This window comes from Corylus avellana, chromosome 4 (assembly GCF_965113065.1).
Source record: "Corylus avellana chromosome 4, dhCorAvel1.hap1.2, whole genome shotgun sequence".
NCBI lineage: Eukaryota > Viridiplantae > Streptophyta > Magnoliopsida > Fagales > Betulaceae > Corylus > Corylus avellana.
Genome location: NC_142493.1, coordinates 10,732,535 through 10,755,721, shown reverse-complemented (window position 1 = coordinate 10,755,721; position 23,187 = coordinate 10,732,535). Strand labels below are relative to the sequence as shown.

At 35.4% G+C, this 23,187-nt stretch overlaps 2 protein-coding genes across 2 annotated transcripts; one reads left to right on the top strand and one right to left on the bottom strand.

Moving 5' to 3' along the window:
* The first annotated feature begins 6,872 nt into the window (after positions 1 to 6,872).
* Positions 6,873 to 15,762, top strand: LOC132178944 (uncharacterized). Its single transcript, XM_059591532.2, has 4 exons — positions 6,873 to 7,300; positions 7,420 to 7,480; positions 8,258 to 8,402; positions 15,172 to 15,762. Exons 1-4 carry the CDS (start codon positions 7,060 to 7,062, stop codon positions 15,421 to 15,423), a joined length of 699 nt encoding a protein of 232 aa, XP_059447515.2. The 5' UTR covers positions 6,873 to 7,059; the 3' UTR covers positions 15,424 to 15,762.
* A 337-nt stretch (positions 15,763 to 16,099) lies between these two features.
* On the bottom strand, positions 16,100 to 17,650 carry LHCB6 (light harvesting complex photosystem II subunit 6). The gene is made up of 2 exons (XM_059590968.2): positions 17,305 to 17,650; positions 16,100 to 16,791 (listed from the first exon to the last, which is right to left on the bottom strand). The coding sequence occupies exons 1-2, from the start codon at positions 17,526 to 17,528 to the stop codon at positions 16,242 to 16,244; spliced, it is 774 nt and encodes a 257-aa protein (XP_059446951.2). The 5' UTR covers positions 17,529 to 17,650; the 3' UTR covers positions 16,100 to 16,241.
* Between the last annotated feature and the right edge of the window lie 5,537 nt (positions 17,651 to 23,187).

Sequence of the window (23,187 nt, the reverse complement as noted above, 5' to 3'; positions counted from 1 at the left end):
TATTGATTAGCACTTTTGTTTTATGGCCTTGGATGCTTCTTCTTTTAGCACCAACAAAATTGGGTATTCTTGTTAATCATATATGGATGACTTTCGCTTTTAAGAAGAAAAATAGAATTCTCATCCTGCTTGACAAATGTTTAGTTAAAATTTACTTAGAGAACTTTTTTTTTTTTTTTTTTAACTTATTAACTTTTTTAAAACATTAAGGACCCGTTTGTTTGCGAAATAGACTTCTAAAATGGAATTGTTATTTTTATAGAATAGTCATTCTTTTGTTTAGTAAAGGTATATTCGAAAGAATAATTATTCTCATAGGAACTATTAGAGCACTCCTTGCAGCGTTACCAAAATCATTTTTTGGTTATTTTCGTGATGCAATTTAACCAAAATGGTATAAATGTCCACTTTTCAATCTCACTATTTTAACAAAAAAAAGTAGTGAGGTGAACAGTACTCACCAAATTAAAAATTACCATCTACTCACTTATTAATTAAACAACTCATATCTCTCTCTTCTTTTTTGCTTTTCGTTTCTCTCTCTTTCTTTACTAGTTAAAAAAAGAATAAACTAATATTTGAAAACGAATATTTAAATAAAATAGTTAAAGTTGAAATTGTCAGAATATTATATATGTTTAGAATAAGGATATTCATTTCCTATTTAACTATTGAAAACATATATAATATTCTGATAATGTTTTTCCTTTTGGAATCTTCATTCTAACTTCATACTTTAGGTCCATATCTTCTTTTCTTGGTTTTCTGGTTTCCTAAAAGCTCTACAAAACAAATTTGCAAACATGAGTTAGCTCAAAATCCACAAACGAAGAACACTAGTAGATTTCTACTAAAACATGTACCCTTAAAAGAAGAAGTTTTACCTGAATGTATGTGCACCAAAACAAACACAAAAGTAGTTTATATAAGGAAAATAAACAGTTATGCTTAATATTAAACCAACACAATAATAAAGAATATTCACACAACCACAACATAAGATTTATTGACGAAGTGAAAAACCATTCGAATCAATCAAAGGAAAAAACCATTTCGGGCTGGCCAAACTCGAAAAATCACTATATGAAGATTCAGAATTATAGACTAGACGATATTCACTCCCTAGAAGACCTCTAGACTTAGTAAGAACAACAAACTTTCAAACTTATCTCCATCTTGACCATCTTCACGGAGTGCATCTCCTTACCGACCATTCGGCAGACTTCTTTGCGGTTGAGTGATATGTATGGCGTGGTTTGAAATCAGCACAAAAGCCCCAAGTAAGCGAGAAGGCCCAAAACCTTTTAGATAGCCTTACTTTGTACAAACAACGGTGAAGGGTATCACTTCCATGAGTGATAGTAGCAACACTTTCTTCACCGGGAACCTCCAAACTCAGAAGAGCATAAATGAAAAATGGAGAGATTCAAAGAGTTCTAAAAATAAGACAGGTATTTATAGATCTGAAATTTTACTTCTTTCTGTCTTAACGGGGATTATCTTTTGTTAGGACGAGAAGGCCAAAATATGATATTTTGAGATATCTTCATCATAACGGAAGTTAATCCTCGTTAAGACGCAAAGAGTAAAAAGTAGATCTAAATATCCATCACGAGCCTGTCATGACGTATGTTCTAATGAGAAAACAGGGAGTCCAACTTTGGTCTCATTACATGTCCCGTCCAGAAGAGGTTCCTGACGAGGAAACAGTAGCCTCCCTTTACATGCTCGTCCTGACACATCTTCTGACAAGGAAATAGTAACTTACCATTACATGTCTCGTCCTGACGCACCTTTTGACGAGGAAACAGTAACTTCCCGTTACATGTCCCATCCTGATGCACCTTCTGACGGGGAAACAGAAACTTTCTGTTACATGTCCCATTCTTACACGGTTCCTGACAGAAAACAAAGAGCTATCATTTAGCCCTGTCACATGCCCGTTCTGGACGCTCCATCCAATGGAAAAGGCAAAGAACTCTTACAAACATTCAATCTTCACCCTAATACTTGGGGAATAATGAGAATTTACAACCAAATATTGTGATCATTAAATAAGGTCAAACTAAACTTAACAAACATCTTCAATTAGATCTTGTCGCTCATGGCAAGTAGAGGATAAGGTTTTTCCAGTAGTTCTCACCATAGTAAATACACCCACATATACCTTTAATGAGACCTGTCAAGAACAAGTATTGTAAGCAGATAGAAAGATGCCCTAGAAACAATAGGAAATAATTATTATAACATAATTTTTTTTGAAAAATAAGTATTAGAATTGCTGCATTAATCTTCCAAATATCTACTAAAGTAGGGCACCTCAAAATATCCTCCACATGCTTAGACAGATTAGGTGCAACACGCGATAACATGATATGGACTCACCCCATAATCCTTGTTTAATCTATAACGACTCACACATTATTATCATGTAAATCATATTTTTCAGAATAAACATGGGAAAGGATATAAATAATTTTTTTTATAAAGTTTGGTATCTCATGCATTTTATATTATTTTCTTTTAAAATAAGTCTTAACTTAGTCTAACCAATGATATACATTGCACTTTTATCATACTTTACTAGTGCAACACTGTCAATCAGTATTTTGATCTTTTTTTAATTATTTTTTTTATAATAAGAGCTAATATAAAATTTGTTTAGTAGTGCCACATCAGTAAGGTAAGATAAAAGTGATATAAGAGTGTAGTATATATCATTTCTCTTAACATGCGTTGACTACCAATAAGGAAGAGCCTTAATGGGATTCATAATCCGAGAATCCACAAATGCTTCCTCAAAACAGTCAAACCATGATACAATCCAACCCTACCATGCATTTAGGACTATAATCGAGTCAAGCCGAGTTGAGTATTAAATGTTCAAGTTCAGTTCATTTAAGTTTTTTCAAACACAAGCCAAGCTCGAGAATCTAATCTCGATATTATACGTTTTCTTATAGTATGTATATACATTCATTACCCACACACATATACATACACATAAATGATAAACCCAGTCATATACACACAAATATACATATATCTATATCAAGACTTTCAATTATAATAATTCAAGTTATATCTACTATATTACAAAGAAAATTATGTTTTATATTTTAAAATACTTAACATGTTCTCATTACAAAGTTAAAAAATAATATTAAAAAAATATTTAAAATGAAGTTATACGAGCTTATACAAACGAACCAAGTTTATACGAGTATGGTTCGTTTATTAAACGAGCGTAAAGTTCTATTCAAACTTTGTTCATTTGATAAATGAACTGATCCCGAGTCGAACTAATCCGAGCCAAGTCTGAGCTTGTTGGCAAGTAATTTTATTGACAATAATTTCTATAAGGCCTTGGCACAAACTAAGTCTTTTGTGCCCTCTAATAAGAGGTTGATACATCGGATTGGAACAAAAAAAAAAAAAAATCAAATGTTAGCAAAATACTAGAGTACTACCAAATATCTCTCAGTCTCTCACCATAACTTTGAGAAAACAACACTGAATTTTAGGTTCCATTTGTTTCGACGTAAAATGTTTTTCGTTGAAAAATATTTTTAACAGAAAACATTTTCTTGAAAAATAATTTCCTAGAAAATATTTTCTCATTTTTGTATATATATTATGAAAATGTCCCGATTAGGTCCTGACGTTGACTTAGCCGAGTCCTGCGAGTCCTGACAGGGTCCAAGCGAGGTCCCGATCGAGTCTTGACGATGTCCTAGCAGGGTCCTAGTAGTGTTTCGGTCGGGTCTCGGCAGGTCCTGATCCTAACTGGGTCCTAGTGGTGTCTCGGCAGTGTCCAAATTGGGTCTCGGCGGGGTCCCGGTAGTGTCCTAATTGGGTCCCAGCGGGGTCTCGGTAGTGTCCTAATTGGGTCCCGGCGAGTCTCGACAATGTCCTAATTGAGTCTTAGGCAGTGTCCTGGTTAGGTATAGGCGAGTCTCGGCAGGTCTTGACCAAGTCCCGATGGGGTCTCGACAGTGTCCCGGCCGGTTCTTGGCGAGATCCCGACAATGTTCTAACTAGGTCTGTCGATTTGAGAATGAGATGCTCAAATTCAAAAAATGGTTTACGGTTTTCAAAAATGAAAATTGTTTTATGAAAATTAAAGAATAATTTTTAGTCAAACAAAAAAATGTTTTCCGTCGCACCAAATACTGAAAAATATGAAAAACATTTTCCAGAAAATTATTTTATGCTGAAATAAGCAGAGCCTCAGTTGAGATTATTCGGACTTCAATTTTTTAAAACAAAAAAACCACAAACAAAAGTGTAGCATTTTTCTCTTTCACAGGTTCAGGAACTACTTTTTTCTAATTGAATGAGAAAAAAGGAGAGATAAACAATGATTTTTGAATCTATTTCATATATAGTTTGATGGATTTTGAATATGTTGTCAGGTTTGAGATGAACAGTGATAAAAGAGAAAGATATTTGGTAGTGATTTGGTGTTTTGCTAACATTTTATTATTATTATTATTATTATTATTTATTTTTTATTTTTTTCAGATTATTGTGTCAATTTTTGATTGAATGACACAAAATGCTTGATTTATGCCAAAACCTCTAAAAATTATTCTCAATTTTATTTAGGGATAAATGTAAAATTAGTCCCTGTAGTTAGCTTAATTTACAAATCACTCCATGTAGTTTAAAAAATAATTTATAGGTCCTCAGGGTAGGCCAAAATAACATTTTACTCCTTAAAATCATTTTCCATTAAATGACTTAATAGAAACCGTCTCATTGTCACGTCACACCCAATAAAAATGCGACACGTATTTTTTTTTTTTATTTCTGACTTTAAAAAATGACAAGTAACTTTTTCCATGTCATCTTGAGGCGCCAGCACACACTCTCCACATTAATTCTATGATAAACAAACCTAAGCCCTATATCCCCACCGTGCGTCTTCATCTTCTTCACCGATTTACTGTCCATCTACAAGCAAGTTGTTGGGTTTCGTAGCACGACTGAAATTGCCGCTAGAGAACTACCAAAAACATCACAATAGTAAGCCACCTTACTTTCGAGCTTTTTAACTTCTGGTTTTAAGATTTTGGGCATCTTCGATCTGTGGGTTACTCTAAGATCGAAGATGCCCAAAATCTATCATTTTTCCCTAGAATCATGAATGATTTGGAGAGTAGCGGCTTGCAAACTGTAACCTTTTCACCACAAATTGGGTTCAAACATTTGAAGTTTCAAATAAAGATATTACTCCAAAATGATATCTGATTTTCATCATTGTGCTTACCAATAAACAACACAATTGTGCTTGCCATAGAACCAAAATAAAAAAACAAAAAAAAAAAAAAAACAGAGAGAGAGGGATAGATTGTTTTCGATGCCTAGAAACAATTTTTGAAGATTCTTTAATGCCTAAAAACGCACTACTCAAAAAACGCAGATGCTCAAAAATCTCAGACTAACTCACAAATTAAAGATGCCCCAAATCTTAAAATCGAAAGTAAAAAAGCTCAAAAGCAAGGTGGCTTACCGTCGTGACGTTTTCGGCGATTCTCTAGCGGCGATATTAGTCGTGCTATGAAACCAAACAGCTCGCCTAGAGATGGATAGTGAATTGGTGGAGAAGATGGATACTGAGGGATTATGTTTATTTAATTTGTTATGAAGTGTGTTCTGGAGCCTCAAAATGACGTAGAAAAGCTTACTTGTCATTTTTTAAAAGCAGAAATAAAAAAGAACACATGTCTTATTTTAATTGGGTGTGAGGTAGCAATGAAACAGTTTCGAGTAATGCTATAAGTTTTCCTAAAGTCCTCATAGAGTCATCCCAAATGCGATGTAGCTTTTAAAATCACCAATAGATCAAAAGTCAATAAATCATATCACAAATTCAACGGTAATTTTAAAAATCACATCACATTTGGGATGACTCTATGAAGATTTATAGCATTACTCAACGGTTTCTGTTAAGCCATTTAACGAAAAATAAGTTTAGGGAGTAAAATGTTATTTTGGCCTACCCTAGAGACCTATAAATTATTTTATAAACTACAAATAGTAATTTATAAATTAGGTCAACTACATGAACCAATTTTACCTATTTATTTTTTTACATTCTTAGAGCATTCCCAATGGAGAAGCCATATTTTTATGTAAAATGACTTCTCAAAACTCACTTTTATCTAGTTTAGCTAAGCCATTTTTAAATGTCTCTACATCCGATTAGCTATATTTGTATCTATTTTATTAAAATATTATTAAAAGCCATAAAAGTTTTGAGAAAAAGAGAACATGTGAGAGGAAAAATGAAAAAAGTTTTGGGAAAAAAAGAACATGTAGAGAAAAAGTATGAAAGAATTTGGGAAAAAGAGAAAATATGTGAGAGAAACAATGAAAAATAAAATAGCTCCATTGAAAACTGCTGCTACATTTAGTTTTTTTTTTAGCTCTTTCAATCAAATATCTATTTTGTATTTTCTTTTAGCTAATCCAATGTAGAAGATTTTTTTAAACATTTGAAGAGTCATTTTAAATAAAAATAACATTTAGCTCGTCCATTGGGAATGTTCTTACTATGCATTGATTCAATAAAAATGACAATTTTCCTAATATGACCTAACCCGACCCATTGAAAACTGCTGCTACATTTAGCTTTTTTTTTAGCTCTTTCAATCAAATATCTATTTTGCATTTTCTTTTAGTTAATCCAATGTAGAAGATTTTTTTAAACATTTGAAGAGTCATTTTAAATAAAAATAACATTTAGCTCGTCCATTGGGAATGTTCTTACTATGCATTGATTCAATAAAAATGACAATTTTCCTAATATGACCCAACCCGACCCAATTGTTTAGGCAGACCACCTGTTATTCAGCCCAACTGCCCAACCAACAAACTTCAAACATTGGAATCTCCGTTATTTCTCCCACCATCTCTGCAACGGCCAAACAAAGGCACACTCTCGTCTCCTACCTCGTAACTCTCGCCCCGGCGCAGTTTCACCCATAAATGCCAAGTTGTCTGTGTCTCTCAGACTCATAGATTACCCATATTCAGAACTAGGCCTCGTTAACAATGGCTGCGTCAGCTTTCTCCAATTCTCTTCTCTTATCTGCTTCTCCAAGTTCCCACTCGTCGCTCTCTCATCGACCCTGCAGCATTTTGCCTCCGCAACGATCACAAATCTCTCTTGGTGGTTTCAGATCTCATCCTAGAGCGACCCAATTGAAGAAGAAGAAGAATCCAAGCCTTTTCACTACCCATTGTTCTCTGGACGCTGCAAAAGAACCAAGGGAAGACACCCCTATCGAATCAAGTATGAACTTTGCTTCGCAAAATCGCAACTCTCTCTCTCTCTCTCTCTCTCTCTCTCTCTCTCTCTCTCTCTCTTAGTGGATTGGTGAACTTGATGGGTTCATTTTTTTTTTATTGCAGGATTTCCAGCATTTCCTACGGTGATGGATATCAACCAGATTCGTGAAATTCTGCCTCACCGGTGAGTGAATTTTTCTGTAAGATTCGTGCAAATGATCTGTTTTGTGGACTTCAATAGAACAGAGTGAGAAAAACCCTTGTTGCAATGCTGCACAAATTTTGTTTGGTTGCTGAGATAGTAAAAAAAGAGAAAGAAGAACTTTTCAATCTTGTTTTATGTTTCTTTTGTTTCAAAAGAATCTCAAATATAAAGAGGCAAATTGCTCGATACAACGCACTCGTTAGTCACGTGATCAAGTCTCTTAGAGATTAATGACTCAAGCTCAAACTTAGTTACTTAATCAAACTTGTATTAGATTGGATTGAAAGAGAATAAGTGAGTTATGACCAAGAGGGGGTGCATGCATCTATGACGGGTTAGTGGGTGAGGGTTAGGCTGGAAAAGGGTGGCTTTGGCGGGAAGGCCCTAGTGGGGTTTGGTTTTAATTTTAAATGTAAACCATTTTACAAAAAAGAAGTGGGGGTTTTACTGTTGACAAAATGTTTTCGATTAATCTATTTTTTCTAGCGTAACCAAACACCCAAAAATACTAATTTTTTTTGGCAAAAATGGTTTACATCGAAACAAGTAGAGCCTAAGCCAAATATAGTAAAAGAATTATGTTGGGTCTATTTGATTGGAGGTGTTCTTTCTTTTCTTTTCTTTTCTTTTTTTGAATTCCCAAACAATGAAGAATCTTAGCTTTGATTGAATGTTGTTTCTCTTAGGATATCCTGAGGGCAGCCTATGAAAAGTTTGTAAGTATAAATATTTTTCCTTCTTTTGGTTGTGGTTTAGGTTTCCCTTTCTTTTAGTGGATAGAGTGATTGAATACAATCCTGGAGTTTCAGCTGTTGCTATCAAGAATGTAACAATAAATGACAACTTCTTTCCTGGCCATTTTCCTGAAAGGCCAATAATGCCTGGTGTTCTCATGGTGGAGGTAATTGCTTTTTTTCCACTATTGTTTTTTCCATTGATTGATGTTCGAGGAGTAGTTTATGAATTGTGTGGAGGTATTTAAATATGGAACAATACTCATCAAGAATTGCACCGTTGTCAAAGGTATGATTATGCATTTGGAACTGAAACTTCTACCGTTATGATGTGTTCTTTGTTCAGAATGAGGTTGTAAGACAGTTGAGGAGCTTCATTTGTTCCTGATGCTCCTTGCCTGAACTTTGTGTTTGATCATCCTATCTTAAGCTTCCAAAGCTATGGATTTTGGTTATCAAGACCCTTAGTCGTCAAGAAGTATATTCCAGTTCATTGTAATCAATAGTTTAAACTGGACTTCGCAATAAGAACAAAATTCCTTTTGGTCAGAATTATGAAATAATTCACGGGCCATTGATAACCTTTTATAAGGGATTAAAGCTTACGTTTCAAAGCACGTATCTCTATATTTATATGAGCTTTGTACTTTCAAAATTATCTAGGATCAGAAGGTAGAGGAATAAATTAGATCACTTATTCACAATTGGACTCTACACCTTTCAAGTGGATTACTGTATTTTGACTGATGTCTCGTTCCACATGCCAACTAGATTACATCAATTTTCTTCAATCCTTAGCTCAAGTAAAGCACATTTTTCCAGTTCCCTAGTGTTAAATCATTTGAGGCTGATGATTCCATCAAGTGATGAATGTGCGGCGTGGTGATGGATAAATATAGTTTCAGCTCTCATGATTCAGAAAAGGCTGATCATTGTGCGAAGTGCCAATGATGGTTGTTAATGTTGCACCAACTAAGATGTAATTGATTAGAAAATTTTTCTTTGGAATCAAACCTATTTTGGTCAGTTCAAGAGCTTGATGTTGAGAATGCATTCGATAATTAAAAGTTCAAGAAGGATCCTTTGGGATTTGAGACTCGTAATTGGATAAGGTTTGCCAGTTGAACTGCCAGCCCTCTACAGCATTCAGTTCATTTGCATATTCAACTGGATTCTGTGTTGTTTTCAGCGTGGTGTAGAGTAGCAAAGTGGTGCTCAGTGAATGCTGATGAAATTGTCATGGCAAGGTGGTACTTAATGATCTGATGAAGATGTCAATGCTTGTTCAATGCCAAAATAATAAAGGTTTGAGGAAATCTGGGATAGAAATAATGGATTAAAGATCTCCCTCATTGTAGTATTCACTTAGAACTGGAGTGGCAGTGCCTCATAAGGGAATGCTTATTTTCCAAAGCCAATATATATTGAACCTATACTGAAGGAATGAGACAGTTTTAAACTTTGAGTAATTATTGAATGTGCTCATAAGTTGCGTGATCTAAGAAGATGCCTCTTGGAATCAATATATTGATGCTTTTAGCATGACAGTTAATTATCTGTCATTAGTATGCTGGTTGATCAATTTTATTTTACCTGTTGCGTTGTTACGTGTTTAGGGAGTGATGTTAATTATTTGATGTGCTATACTTGGACTATGCACTTAGAGCCTGTTTAGGAGAGGAGAGAATGAGAGGAAATGAATGGATCCATTTCTTTCCACTTTGTTTGCATGATTAAAATGAGTGAGAAAAGGACTTCCAAGGAAATGCCCCATTCCCTCTGGACCGGCTTCTTTGTTCTGTCCAAACATGGGAGGAATGGGAGGGAATAGAAAGCTTTTCAATGGAAATTGGTGGAGTTACTTATTTGCCCATCAAGAAAGAACAGAAAAGGACGTATCAGTAATATTAAGTTAAACACTTTCCTTTCTTTCCATCTTACAACCAAACTAGGTTAGAGAGAACACACCTTTCCATTAGTATCCCAAACATACTGTTTAATTTCTAGCAATATCTTTAGATATCTCAAGTACTTTCCTATCCAGGAACTGTGTTGGGAGGAATGGACACCCGTAACTTGAGGTGTCTACCATAGATTTTTGGTTCACCAATAGTATTTGACTGGAATATTGAGTATAAGGAGCAAAACGTCATTTTATGGTGAATATGAATGCCTTTTGGTCTTGTTTCCTTTTGCTGGAGTTGGCTTTCTCTGTAGGCCTCTATAAGCTTACCGTGTGACCACGTTTTTGGGATATTGCTCAAGTTTATTGACCTGAGAGAGTTCATAGAGATGAACTGCTATTTCATTGCAGAATAAAAAGTGGTGCCATAGAGATGTTGTAACCAAGCTTTAGCGAGTAACGCTCAATTTTCATAAATCACCTTGTTTATTGAAAACTTTGATGGAAAAAGAAAAATTTCCTCCAATTTAATTTAATCTAGGTGAAATCCATTGCCATGGACACCTGTTGTCATTTAAAAGATCCCTTCTTCTAAGTCACATTGATAATAATGGTCAACTTTATTAATGGCTGTTTTTTAATTGACTTTATTACCAATAGGAAAAATCTACTAATTTGATTGCATAAACTAGAGGTTTCAAGGCATGATCAGAACTTCTTGTTAACATTGAGGTATGGAAGTATATGTAAGCCAACATGAAACCATTTAGATGAGAATCAAACTTTTAAAAACTGTTGTAGGGTTTGCATGGGAAGAAAATAGTGACAGAGGAGGCTGCGTTTATACCATGCCTCTCTCATCTCATAATCTATATATATTGTAAATTTTAATACAATGTTAAAAATACCCCTTAACAAATCCTATCGCAAACATATTCTTTTAATCCTAACAAACACTTCTAACACTCTCTCTCAAGCTGGAACATATATATCATATAAGCCTAGCTTGGAATAAATGAACTTCAACCACTTTCAACATAAGGATTTTATAAACTTGTTAGTTAACTGGTCTCTAGACTTCACAAATATCTTATCTTGAATAAAATGACAATTAACCTCAATATGCTTGGTCCTTTCATGAAAAACTGGGTTAGACGCAAAATTTAGAGCGACCTGGTTATTACAAAACAATGGGATAGGAGTAGGAGCTGACAATCCAATTCCCTGGAGAAAATGTTGTAATCATGTGAACTCATTGGCGAAGAGTAATTTCCCTATATTCTGCTTCGACACTGAACAACGCCACTATTGTCAGTTTCTTACTTTTCCATGTGACCAAATTACCACCTAAGAATGTACAATCCAGTAGAAATTATGTATCTAAGGGAGACCTTGCCCAATTTTCATCAGTAAAATCTTCTATCTTGAGATGTTCATATAGTCTATACAATATCCCAAAACCAGGAACTTTCTTTAAATACCGAGTATGAATAACAACTTTCCAATGTGGAACCCTATGAACCTCCAAGAATTGACTTACAGCAATAACTGTATATGAGATATCTGACCTGGTAATAATAAGATGATTCAACCTTCCAACTAGATGATGATACTTGCCAGGGTCTTCAAATAATTGTCTTTATTTTTTAGTAATTTTTGATTAGGATTGTTAGAAGAGTTAGGGTTTGAGTCATTAGGGTTTTGGGGGTATTTTAGTCTTTATGATATTTCCCTAATCCTATATAATAGGATGCCTGTATTAGGTTAACATAAGCCGAATAATATAATAGCTTCCCCCTTCTGTGTCTAAACCGTTCATACAAACTATAACATGGTATCAAAGCTTGTTTCGATTCTTGAGTAGTTTAGTTTTCTTCTTGGTGGCAGCACTGCCCGTGTGGGCTAACCCACACGGGCAGTACCTTCAAAGAGCTCCGTAGAGCTGTTTTGTTCTTGTTTTATGGTGACCGGAACTCCTTCCGGTGAGAAAAAAAAAAAAAAAAAATATATATATATATATATATATATATATATATATATATATATATATATATATTTTGTTTGTTTTTGATGTTCTGTGATGCTGGCCGGATGGTTCTGCGGTGGTTTTCTTTCTTGTCTGAAGTGGCCAGAGTGTTCTGTGGTGGCCGGAAAAGTTGCAGCGGCCAACGGGAAAAAAAAAAAAAAATTCCGACGATTTGATGCTTTTGGTGTTGAAAAGTTACTGTGTGACCCTCTATTGATTCTGTAGTTGCTGTTTTTGAAGTGGCCGGAGTGTTCTGTCTTCTCCGGCAAGTTCCGGCGAGCTCCGGCGATACTCCGGCAAGTCTCCGGCAAAGGTCCAGCGAGCCTCCAGTGACTGTTTCTGTTCTGTTTTTCAGTGTTTTTCTTCTGTTTTTAGGTACTGCCAGCCTGTTCTATGTGTTTCCAGCCAGTTTTGAAGCCCTGACGAAGTTCCGGCGTATTTCCAGCAAAGCTCAGGCGAAGTTTTTTGTTTTTCCAGTATCTGTTTTCCGGCGAATCTTGTTGGTTAATCATGTGAAAATTTGTTGTTTGTTTGTTGTTTGTGATTGATGTATCCGACCGGCCTTGGATTCTCCGGCGAGAACCGATCAAGTGATCGATGCATCCGACCGGCCTTGGTGTTTTACGGCGAGAACCAATCCCAAGATCGATGTATCCGACCAGCCTTGGATTCTCCGGCGAGAACCGATCAAGTGATCGTTGCATCCGACCGGCCTTGGTGTTTTTCGGCGAGAACCGATCAAATGGTTGTTCAAGTTACCAACGAGTTTTCGACCGGCGTTGAAGTTTTATTTAATTAACTTGTGTGGTCCAAGTAGTTCCAGCTTGAGGGGGAGTGTTAGAATATGTTTTCTAGTTGTTTTTCGTTTGCTTCTATCTTCCAAGCTGGATTCATATGATGTATATGCTCCAGCTTGAGGGGGAGTGTTAGAAGAGTTAGGGTTTGAGTCATTAGGGTTTTGGGGGTATTTTAGTCTTTATGATATTTCCCTAATCCTATATAATAGGATGCCTGTATTAGGTTAACATAAGCCGAATAATATAATAGCTTCCCCCTTCTGTGTCTAAACCGTTCATACAAACTATAACAAGGATCAATTGGAATCTCAGTAGGACGAGCACCCCGAAGATCCGTCTCTTCTAACAAATGAAGCACATACTTTCTTTGAGATAAATTGATACCTATATGAGATTTAGCAACTTCAATCCTTAGGAAAATTAGAGTATTCACAAATCCTTTGCATTAAACCTCTACTGCAAAAACTGTTTCAATCGAATAATGCCTCTTGAATTATCTCTAGTAATTACGATATCATCTAGATATACCACAAGAAGGATATAGCTTGTACTAGTGTGTAAGTGAAATATTGAATGATATGTCTAACACCGCTAAAGGCCAAACTCCAAACTGTGAGAATTTTCTAAACCAGGCTTTCGGTGATTGCTTGGGACCATACAAAGCTTTTTTTAACTTACAGACACGACCCTAATATTCTCTTTTGCGGAAAAAACCCAAATGACTGCTTCATATAAACTTCCTCATGTAAGTTTTTGTGCAAAAAGGCATTTTTGACATCTAATTGAAACAGGAGCCAATCAAGATTAGTAGCCAATGAAAATGGTGGTGAATGAAACGAGATCTGGCAGTTTGTCTTCAACGACTGCTCTCTACAATTATGTGGAAAATATGAAGCAACAGAAAAATGACATCTTCTTGGATGTCTTGGCATTTTCTTTATTCATTTATTTTTCTCAAATATTTGTTTTCTATAAGGAAAATGTATTTGGAAAATTGCTGCAGGTTATCATCTTAGAATCACGGTTTCAATGGGGAAATGTAATCGCAAAGGAAAACGTTGCTTCATATCTAGCAATTAACAAATAAATAAATACATACAGCAAAGAGAGAAAAGATTATAATTTGGCTTCACGGACTTATCAGGGTTTCTTATGATATAAGGTCATTTTTAGATGTCAAGTTGCCCATAAAGCAACAAAAATGAAAAATATCTTCATTCCTATTCTAAAATATAAATTTTTAATTACCGATTCTATGGCAATGTGAAAATCTTTTTTTTTTTTCTTCTTCAATTTCATTCTTAAAATACAGTGTCGTGCTTGGGCTTATTGTCCAGGTAATTAAGATGAATTATCATGGTAAATCAGAGTTGAATATTAGAGTTAACAGGTAAATTGCATTTTTCCCTTACACAATGAGGTTGGTTGCATGCCCGCCTAAACTTTGAATTTGAGCAATAAATCCCTTGAATCATATGGTCAGTTATAATGTTTCCATACTGTTAAAATTTATTCAATTTCCGTTGTATTTAACCTTAAAATTGATGTGCTTATCATATTATCACATGATTATAGGCTTATTTTTCTTTTATTTTTATGTGATCATCTGATAAACAACTAATTATAGCTTAGGGGTTGATTGCTCAAACTTAAAGTTCAGGATAGAATGTTACAAATTGCCCTATAGTCTAGGGTTGGAATGTATAATGTAGCCACAGATTAAGGTAGTCATAAATATAAATCATTTCATCTTTGTCTCTCCTCTTTGCGTCTGTCTTGTTTCATTGACTATACTTATCTGTGAAGTATTGAATTTACACTTTCTGTTATTTGCATTTTATCCATATTGGATTATGGAATTGCACACAACGATGATGTCTTGATACTCTTCATAGACAAACAATGAGCATTGCCTTCATCTCTCTCGGGGTAGAAGCAAATATCTTATGAGAGTAATGCTATATACCACATTTTTAACTCATAATATTAATGTCGCAATCCCAACCAATCCTTTTGATTATTTAGCAAAAAAAAAAAAATTGGTTAAAACTGTCACATCAGCATTTGGAATAAAAATGCAGTTTCTACCATTATCTTATAGATCTCTTTTATATTAGAATCGATACTTTGTAAAAGCTGTCTCCGTTATTTGGTTTTACCGTTGATGAAGCAAATAATTAGTGATTAATGACAGTGGTTGTTGGATTTAGGCAATGGCACAGGTTGGTGGCTTGGTTATGCTGCAACCAGAAGTTGGAGGTTCTCGCGAGAATTTCTTCTTTGCCGGAATTGACAAAGTGCGATTCCGGAAACCAGTGATCGCCGGTGACACCTTAGTTATGAGAATGACACTTATCAAGCTGCAGAAACGCTTTGGAATTGCAAAGATGGAAGGGAAGGCATATGTTGGAGGTGAAGTTGTATGTGAGGGCGAGTTTTTGATGGCTACAGGCAGTGGATGATTTGCACCCTTTTTTCACCAAGAATTCTTGTTGATCTCAGGCAGTTTCCATTAACCCAGCTGCAGTTGTCTTTTTAATCCAACCTTTTTTTTTTTTGGTATTGATTGAATCCAACCCTTCTTGGTCCCCATTTGATTTCATGTTTCTCATGAGAATATCAGTTTCTTTGGAAAGTTCATCACAATTCACAAACCATTGACTTCTTGACAGACTTCAACCTTTTCTTTTCAGTGCCCTCAAATTTGTGATTGATGGTAAAAGGGTAGGATGGGGATCTTGCCTAGCAAACAAGACAACAAAGCTTGCTATTATTTATTTAAAAGTTCGTCTTTCATCTTTCATGGGTGAAGCAAAACTATGTCTTTCTGGGTTTGATTTTGACTGTTTCTCTTTTATAGTCGAGTTCTCTTCTTATTTTGCCAAAATGCCCCCAAAATTTCTAAAAAGGACAGAAATATTCTTATAAATTAGAAGAAAAAAAACACACACACACAGTGGCCATGGGCCTTGTGACCCACAGCCGCTGCGTGTGGTCACCATCTTTTTAATTTTTTCAAAAAAAATTTTTTTCTAGATTTATAAAGGTATTTTTTATTATTTTTTGTGGAGAGAAAGTACATTGCAATTTTCTAATAGGTCTCCCCATCACAAGTAAAAGGAAGATAATAGATTAGAATTAAGAATAAAGTAGTAAAATTTATTATCTCACAAACACACATTAATCCAAGAAGTATAGAAATTGGAAGTTTCATGGAGGAACTCAGAGCTCAATAAAACCAGAGGTTAATTCAATTATCTACATTTAAAGTTTGAACTTCTCACAACCCAAGAGCACCAAGAGGTGTCTTCCCTTGCCCAGCCTCAAAGTAGAAAATGAGCATAGCTACCATGGCGAGCCTAGCATGTTTGATCTCAGCCAACTTCAGTCTCTCCAGCTTCTCCGTGTCCGGGATGTAAACGCCGTCCTTGAGCTCGCCGGCCAACCCCAACGGGTCGAAGAATTTGCCGCCCGGGTAGCCTTGCTCACCGGTTGCGTTGGCAAAGTTTTCGGCGGTCCTCGACCATGGCGTGGCCCATTCAACGGACTGCGAGTCGGGGTTGAAAAAGTCTACCCATCTTTTGCTCTCAACCCAACCCATTAGGATGAGCTGGGTGCCGAGGAGGGTGCCGAAGGAGAAGGGTGCAACCGCGCCAGGGGCGGCTCCAGCCTCAAACCATGGGATGCCGCTCCATGCCTGCCCAACAAAGATTCCAACAACTGCAGCCATTGCCCACCTGCCATGGATGAGCTCCGCTTCTCTGTACCATTTGAGGAATGCTGGGTCCTTCCCTAGCCCTAGTGGGTCAAAACCATAGTCACCTGGGAGCCTGCAATTCAAATTTTCATTAATAAACTACTTCAAAACTCCAAATAGAGTATTGACATTTCGTAAGATTTTTAGTAAGAAAAAGTTTTTCTATAACTGTTGGGGGATATAAATTACATGTCACTCAATTAACTTCTACATGTAAAATAATCAGGCCATCAAACGAAAACAATCTCAAGATCTTCTTTACATAAAAATTATATACCCACATGGCCATTAATGCGATCTACATGGTAAATCATGCCCTATAAAGAAAATTACACCTCATTAGGAGTCTCTTCCATAAAAAGGGACACACCCCATATCCGAATTATAAAACTTTTACTAGTTTATGCATCAGAGTGTTTCGGGTCCTAGGAGGACCGATAGATTTCCGGTGACTACTTTTTCTGTTTTATCCGGCCTTCTTAAAAATCTGCTTCAACAATAACAATTTCGATATTTGGCATAATGTTAGAGGATATTAGAATTGGGGGACAGGTTAATAAGAAATGTGAATTTGAGTGAGACTTACGAGCCATCGAGCCACTCGGGGTCAATGAAGTTGCCACCACCCCTCACGCCAGGGACCCAAGACTTCTTGGCTTGAGCAGCAGCCATGACAATCAACTTCTTAGGCCCGACACCGCCGCCTACTCGGGCTCCGGCGCTGGCCGACAACAAGGTGTGGCTCCTCTTCCCTCCGCAAAGGAAGGAGGATCCCAACCCATTAAGCACTGCACCGGAGGTAGCAGCCATCTTCGCTGTTTCTCAAGAAGAAAATGTAGATATTGAGATATTGCTTAAGCTTTGTTTCTTCTCTCTTCTCTTGGAAAATGGATAGCTGGTTGGCTTATCAAGTGAGTGAGAAGGCAGGGGAGGGAGAGAGAATCTAAAAGAGGGCTTAGGAGGAGCCATGTAGGATAATGAAATCTAGGCTACCTGCCGTGGATAGATTTCGGACCAATGGGAACTACAACTCCATCCGCATCCCATTTTGCCTCCAACCACGTGGACCTGCATGTCTTTCCCCCTATTTTGGTCCTTTCTGCTTTTGTGCCATTTCCACTTTTTACATCAGAATATCAACTGCCAAAAATTAAAAAATCAATAAGTATATACCAACAAGGGATGAATTGAAGATTCCTAACAATTTTATTTATCTAAATTGCTAGTAATTTAAGTAATAAATAAGAAATGCTTAATATGAAGTCTATCTGTCTATGTAAATTTTTGATTATCCATCCACCTATTTAGATAATTAAGTGGACTCCATTGAAATTCTCTCACTTGAGAGATATACTTATATGAATGACTCATGCTCACCAATTAAAAATTTCAAGATCGATAATTCTTCGTCAATTATTTTCTACCGATCATACAACTCCATTTGTCGCTTCAACGGAAAATGTTTAAATTTCGACTCAAGTTTAGTTCTTGTTAATACTCAAACTTATATATATATATACACGTTGATACACCTGGATTTCACCTGCTAGGCTTAAGTCAAGAAGCCCATTCCAAGCAACGGTTAGCCCAGGCCCATTCCAAGCCATGGTTAGCCCAAACCTAGACTAACCCATTAACCTATTTTGGCAATTGCAAATAATTGTAATTGATGTATAATTGGTAATTTAATATGGTATAAAAAGATGTCTTGAATTCAAACTCTGACTCCGTCAATTCACCCTCATTTAAATTAAATATTTCACGTGTTGAGCTTCACCTATTCAGAAGAAAGTTTATTTTAAGAAAGTTTATTTTAAGCCAACATGTGAAGGGGAAATTTCGCTTCATCACATATAGTATATGGTATGTTGTGTATATATATATTGTTCCTGTGATTTTGTATTTCTTGGCTTTTGCCTTTGTGTGGTGAGCACGAATTTTGTTTTTGTATCTTGTGTTGATGATTGTCTTGTCTTTCAAGTGGTGAGCATGACTCATATATGTATGTATCTCTTGCTGATTTTATTTTCCATCGACTGGTGACCATGGATTTGCATCTGTATCTTGTGGTTGTTGGGTTGTGTTGGAATCTTCTTTGTGGTGCTTTTGAATGCGGCTTTCGTTTCCCCTCTTTTTTTTTAAGGGAACCTCTTCAAAACATAGCTACTCCGTGTATTCACCCTTGTCAAGCAAATCTCAGACCCGTGCAAAGCACGCCATTTGCACTGATCGGGTAAGACTCCGACTTTGCTGCGACCGTGGCACGAAAAAATTATTTGTCATTAAGGATATTCAAACCGTAAACTTGACAGTATATGCCATCAATACTAAAGCCCTTACCACTTGAGTTAACCCCTTGAGATTAATATAATTTTTGTTCTCGGTAACAAAGCTTGCAACTTAGTGGTTATTAGCTGTGATTTTGATGCTTGCTAGTACCAAAACTTGGATTTTTTTTTTTTTTTTTTTTTTTTTTTTTTTTTTTTTAAGTTGTTTAGAAGTGGTGTTCTTGAGAAAAGTGATATATCGAGACCTAGAAGGAGGGTGAATAGGTCATATGAACTATGCCACAAAGTTTAAGAATCTCAATATCTCATAAAACATTTACAATCTTCGTTCAATAATTCAAATCAAAATCCTGCAACCAAGTAACTCTTAACAAAATGAAAAATTTCAATCAGTTAATCACCGAAGTGACATATAAAATCAATTATTTTCATATACTTTTCAAGTATGACCATTATATCATATCAAGGACAACAATTTCGAGCATAAATGGCACGAGAGATTATGTTAACCACAAAACCCACTATTGGAAGAATGCTGGAGCTTCTTTTTCTTCTTCTTCTTTTTTTTTTTTTTTTTTTTTTTAAATAATTATAAATACTTAACTTGCATCTCATCACCGGGTGATGTGGTAATATCCATTGGCCTTTGAATTTTTTTATCTTGTAATAAAAGCTGATCGAAGAGTTAATGAACATGGTTAGATCAGTCCAATAAAATAAGAAAGAATAATATTCTCTTTAATACTCTTATGAATATTGAATTGTATTGTAATGTAATGAGTGAATTTAGAACTTCTACTTTGTGTGGGTTTATTTGTAATTCTCTAAGGATTGGCTTGATTTGAGATAAGCCTCCTTAGAGAATTATTGATGATCTTTTCATTCCTTGTTTTGATATTTATACAAGAGGGCCCAAAGCGCATTAACAAAAAAGCCTAAAGATTAGGAAAATATCAACTAATCCAACTAATAACTTGTAATTAACATAAATTTATGTTATTATTATTACCGCATTAATAAAGATTCATATGTAAATGAGATCTAAGCTTGCCTCTATCTTTACTCTTGCATCTCCCTTTTTTTTTTTTTTTTTTTTTTTTAAAGGATTGTCGGTGTGTAACATCCGGGATTAATATTCTCTAGAAATTAACATTTGCCGCACTACTCTTGCTCTTTGACCTTTATGTTGATAAATTCTACATGTCCATCTTGTTTTTGTATCCCTCTAAAAATGATGTAGTTTTTAAAATCATCATTTAATTAAAATTCAATAGTGATCAATAATAAGCTCAATAGTAATTTTAAATACCACATCATTTTTAGAGGAACATAAGAAAGACTTCTAGAATTACTTTATTATGTTAGATTGTGCTCTCATTAACTTGTTTGTCTACAATATAAATGTCCATATATTATAGAATAATGAGTAAATACAAGCATGGTAATCAAATCCTGTAAATTAAAAATAGGAGAAAATCCATTTTATCCTATAAAGTATCCACGCATTTGCGTTTGATACTTAATGTTTAAACATTGACGAAAGACCCCTACAGTGTATGTGACATTGGAAAAAAATACCATCCGTCCATCAAATCTGTCTATTTGGACAAAAACCAAGTCACGTGTGGGGCACGTGACATTTTTCAATCAAAAATTTTGAAAATGCCCTCGAGGATAAAGTGTAAACATAAATAATTTTGATGGGGGTAAAGTGTTAAAAAAAAAAAAAAAAAAAAAACACGCTCTAAACCTAAAACTTAAAACAAAAAGTTTATATAAAAAAAAAAAAATTAAAAGAAAAAAGCAAAAAGTAAACCTAAACTTAAAAGAAAAAAACAATATAATAAACCTAAATTTAAAACAAATGGTTTATATACAAATTATAAAAATAAATTAAAAAAAAAAAAGTGGGGGTGGCTCGGCCCCCTCGATTTGGTCAAGGGGGGTGGCTCGGCTACCCCATTTGGCCAGTATGGGATATCAAACCACCCATTTATGCCATGGCAGTGGTCGGACCACCCCCATATGCCCAGATGGGGTAGCTGAAACCACCTGAAATGGGTTTGGGGGTGGTCGAGCCACCCTCATTCGGTCGGTCTAGGGGTGGTTTGGCCAAAGGGGGTGGCTCGGCCATCCCCCACTCTTTTTTTATTTTTATTTTTTATTTATTTATTTTTAATGTTTACACTTTACTCTCTCGAAATTATTTATGTTTACACGTTACTCTCTGAGAACATTTTTGAAAGTTTTGGTTGAAAAATGTCACGTGCCACAAACGTGACTTTGTTTCCGTCCAAATAAACAGATTTAATGGGTGGATGATATTTTTTGCCAACACCAGATATATTGTGGGTTCTTTTATCGATTTTTGAACATTGAGGGTCAAAACGTAAATGCGTGAATACTTCAGGGGAGTAAAATATATTTTCCCCTTAAAAAAAACATTTCAATATGAACATTTGAAATATATAATATATTTTTCATATACTCTAAGTCTCTAACTATAAATATATTATTCAATGCCAAAATAAATATATTATTCTATCATTTGCAGCGAGTTTACAATATTAATTAACAGTGGATAAAGTGAGAACTTTTGTACGTTACCACATACAACTTTGCCAAGACCTCTAATCCCAATATACTTCTATTTTCATTCTCCATGTGTATTTTCAATTTCCTAAAAAAAAAAAAATAAAATAAATCCTAGTACTTTTCGAACTTGGTAAACTGGGAACCTAGGAATTCACTATATTATATATCTATATGTGTATATATGTAAATATCATCACAGATTCACAGACGAGAACCCACAAAAATTTTCCCAGTAAAAAGAGCCAAGAAGGCGTGATCGAAGCATACGATCGATGGATCCCCCAGCTTCTCCTGCAACTCCTACAGGCATTGATCCTCTTATTTTCCTGATAGTATTCGGTTTTTGTACGTTGTTTTTTTGCTGCCTCCTTTGGGATTGCTACAGGTGCTTATCCTCCACACTGGCTGCTGCATCCTCCGATCCTTTTGAGGCAGAGCCAGTGCTGGCGCCGGTGCGAGTGCCGGCAAGAAGCAAGAGCGTTCCAATCGAGCAAGTTATGCCAAGTTTTGTGATACAAATTGGCAGCAATGAGCATGAAGTAGCGTCGAAATCTGGCGGCGGCGGCGGCGAGGGCGAGGGCGAGTGTTGTGCGATTTGCTTGGAAGAATTCAAGGATGGGGAATTGTGCCGGATGTTCCCCAAGTGCAACCACGAGTTTCATGGGCCGTGCGTGAATGATTGGCTGTTGCGCCAAAATCTCACTTGCCCACTTTGCCGTAATTCCCTTGAAGATTTAGTATTGGCTATTAATGTTTGAAACATATATATATATATATAGATTGATACAATTTTCTTCTTTTAACTTCAATCTTGAGTTACCGACGGGACAGAAGTTCGCAACGGAATAATTTAGGTTTTTCGAGATTAATGTTTTCTTTTCTTTGTTCATAATCTAACAATTTAAATAGATGTGCTATTACAATCAATCGAGCGACTATTATTAAAAATTGATTTTGTTAACTTTTATGTGTTTTTCTCTGTGATATTGTTTGTATCAGAACAGAGTCATTGATAGAACAAGTTAAAAAAAATGGCTTTTCTTCTGAATGATTTAGCCCACCATGTAACAAAGAGAGGTGACCCACAATTGAATTTTGCAAGAACTTTGCTCCCATGAATCCAACCAAAACTGCCGTTCCAAAAGCTCTAGTAGGAAACATAAGTGCGGGTTTTGCCACTGAAATTGGGTTTTCATTGGATCATGAGAATACTTTTTTTCTAAAGTTAAAAAATTTTCAATTTTATTCTTTCAAACTTTAAATTTGATGTAATCTACCATATCTATTAGGATTTGACATTAAATGCTAATGGAGGTTATAAAAAATACCAAAATACCCTCAAATTTTTGCTTTCTAAATTTTTTTTGGATAAATTAAGGATAAATTTGAAAGTTTATAAAAGTTTCAGAGTATAAAAGTCATTTTTATCATATTTATGGTCTCTTTTAAAGGTCGAAGAGGGAGATATTACATCAAATTAAAAGTTCGAGGGGTGAAGGAGTCACGTCAAAACTCATAGATGGTCAAGAGGACTTTTGTAAATTTTCCCCTTTTTTTATTTATTTTTTTATTTTTTATCTGTTTAA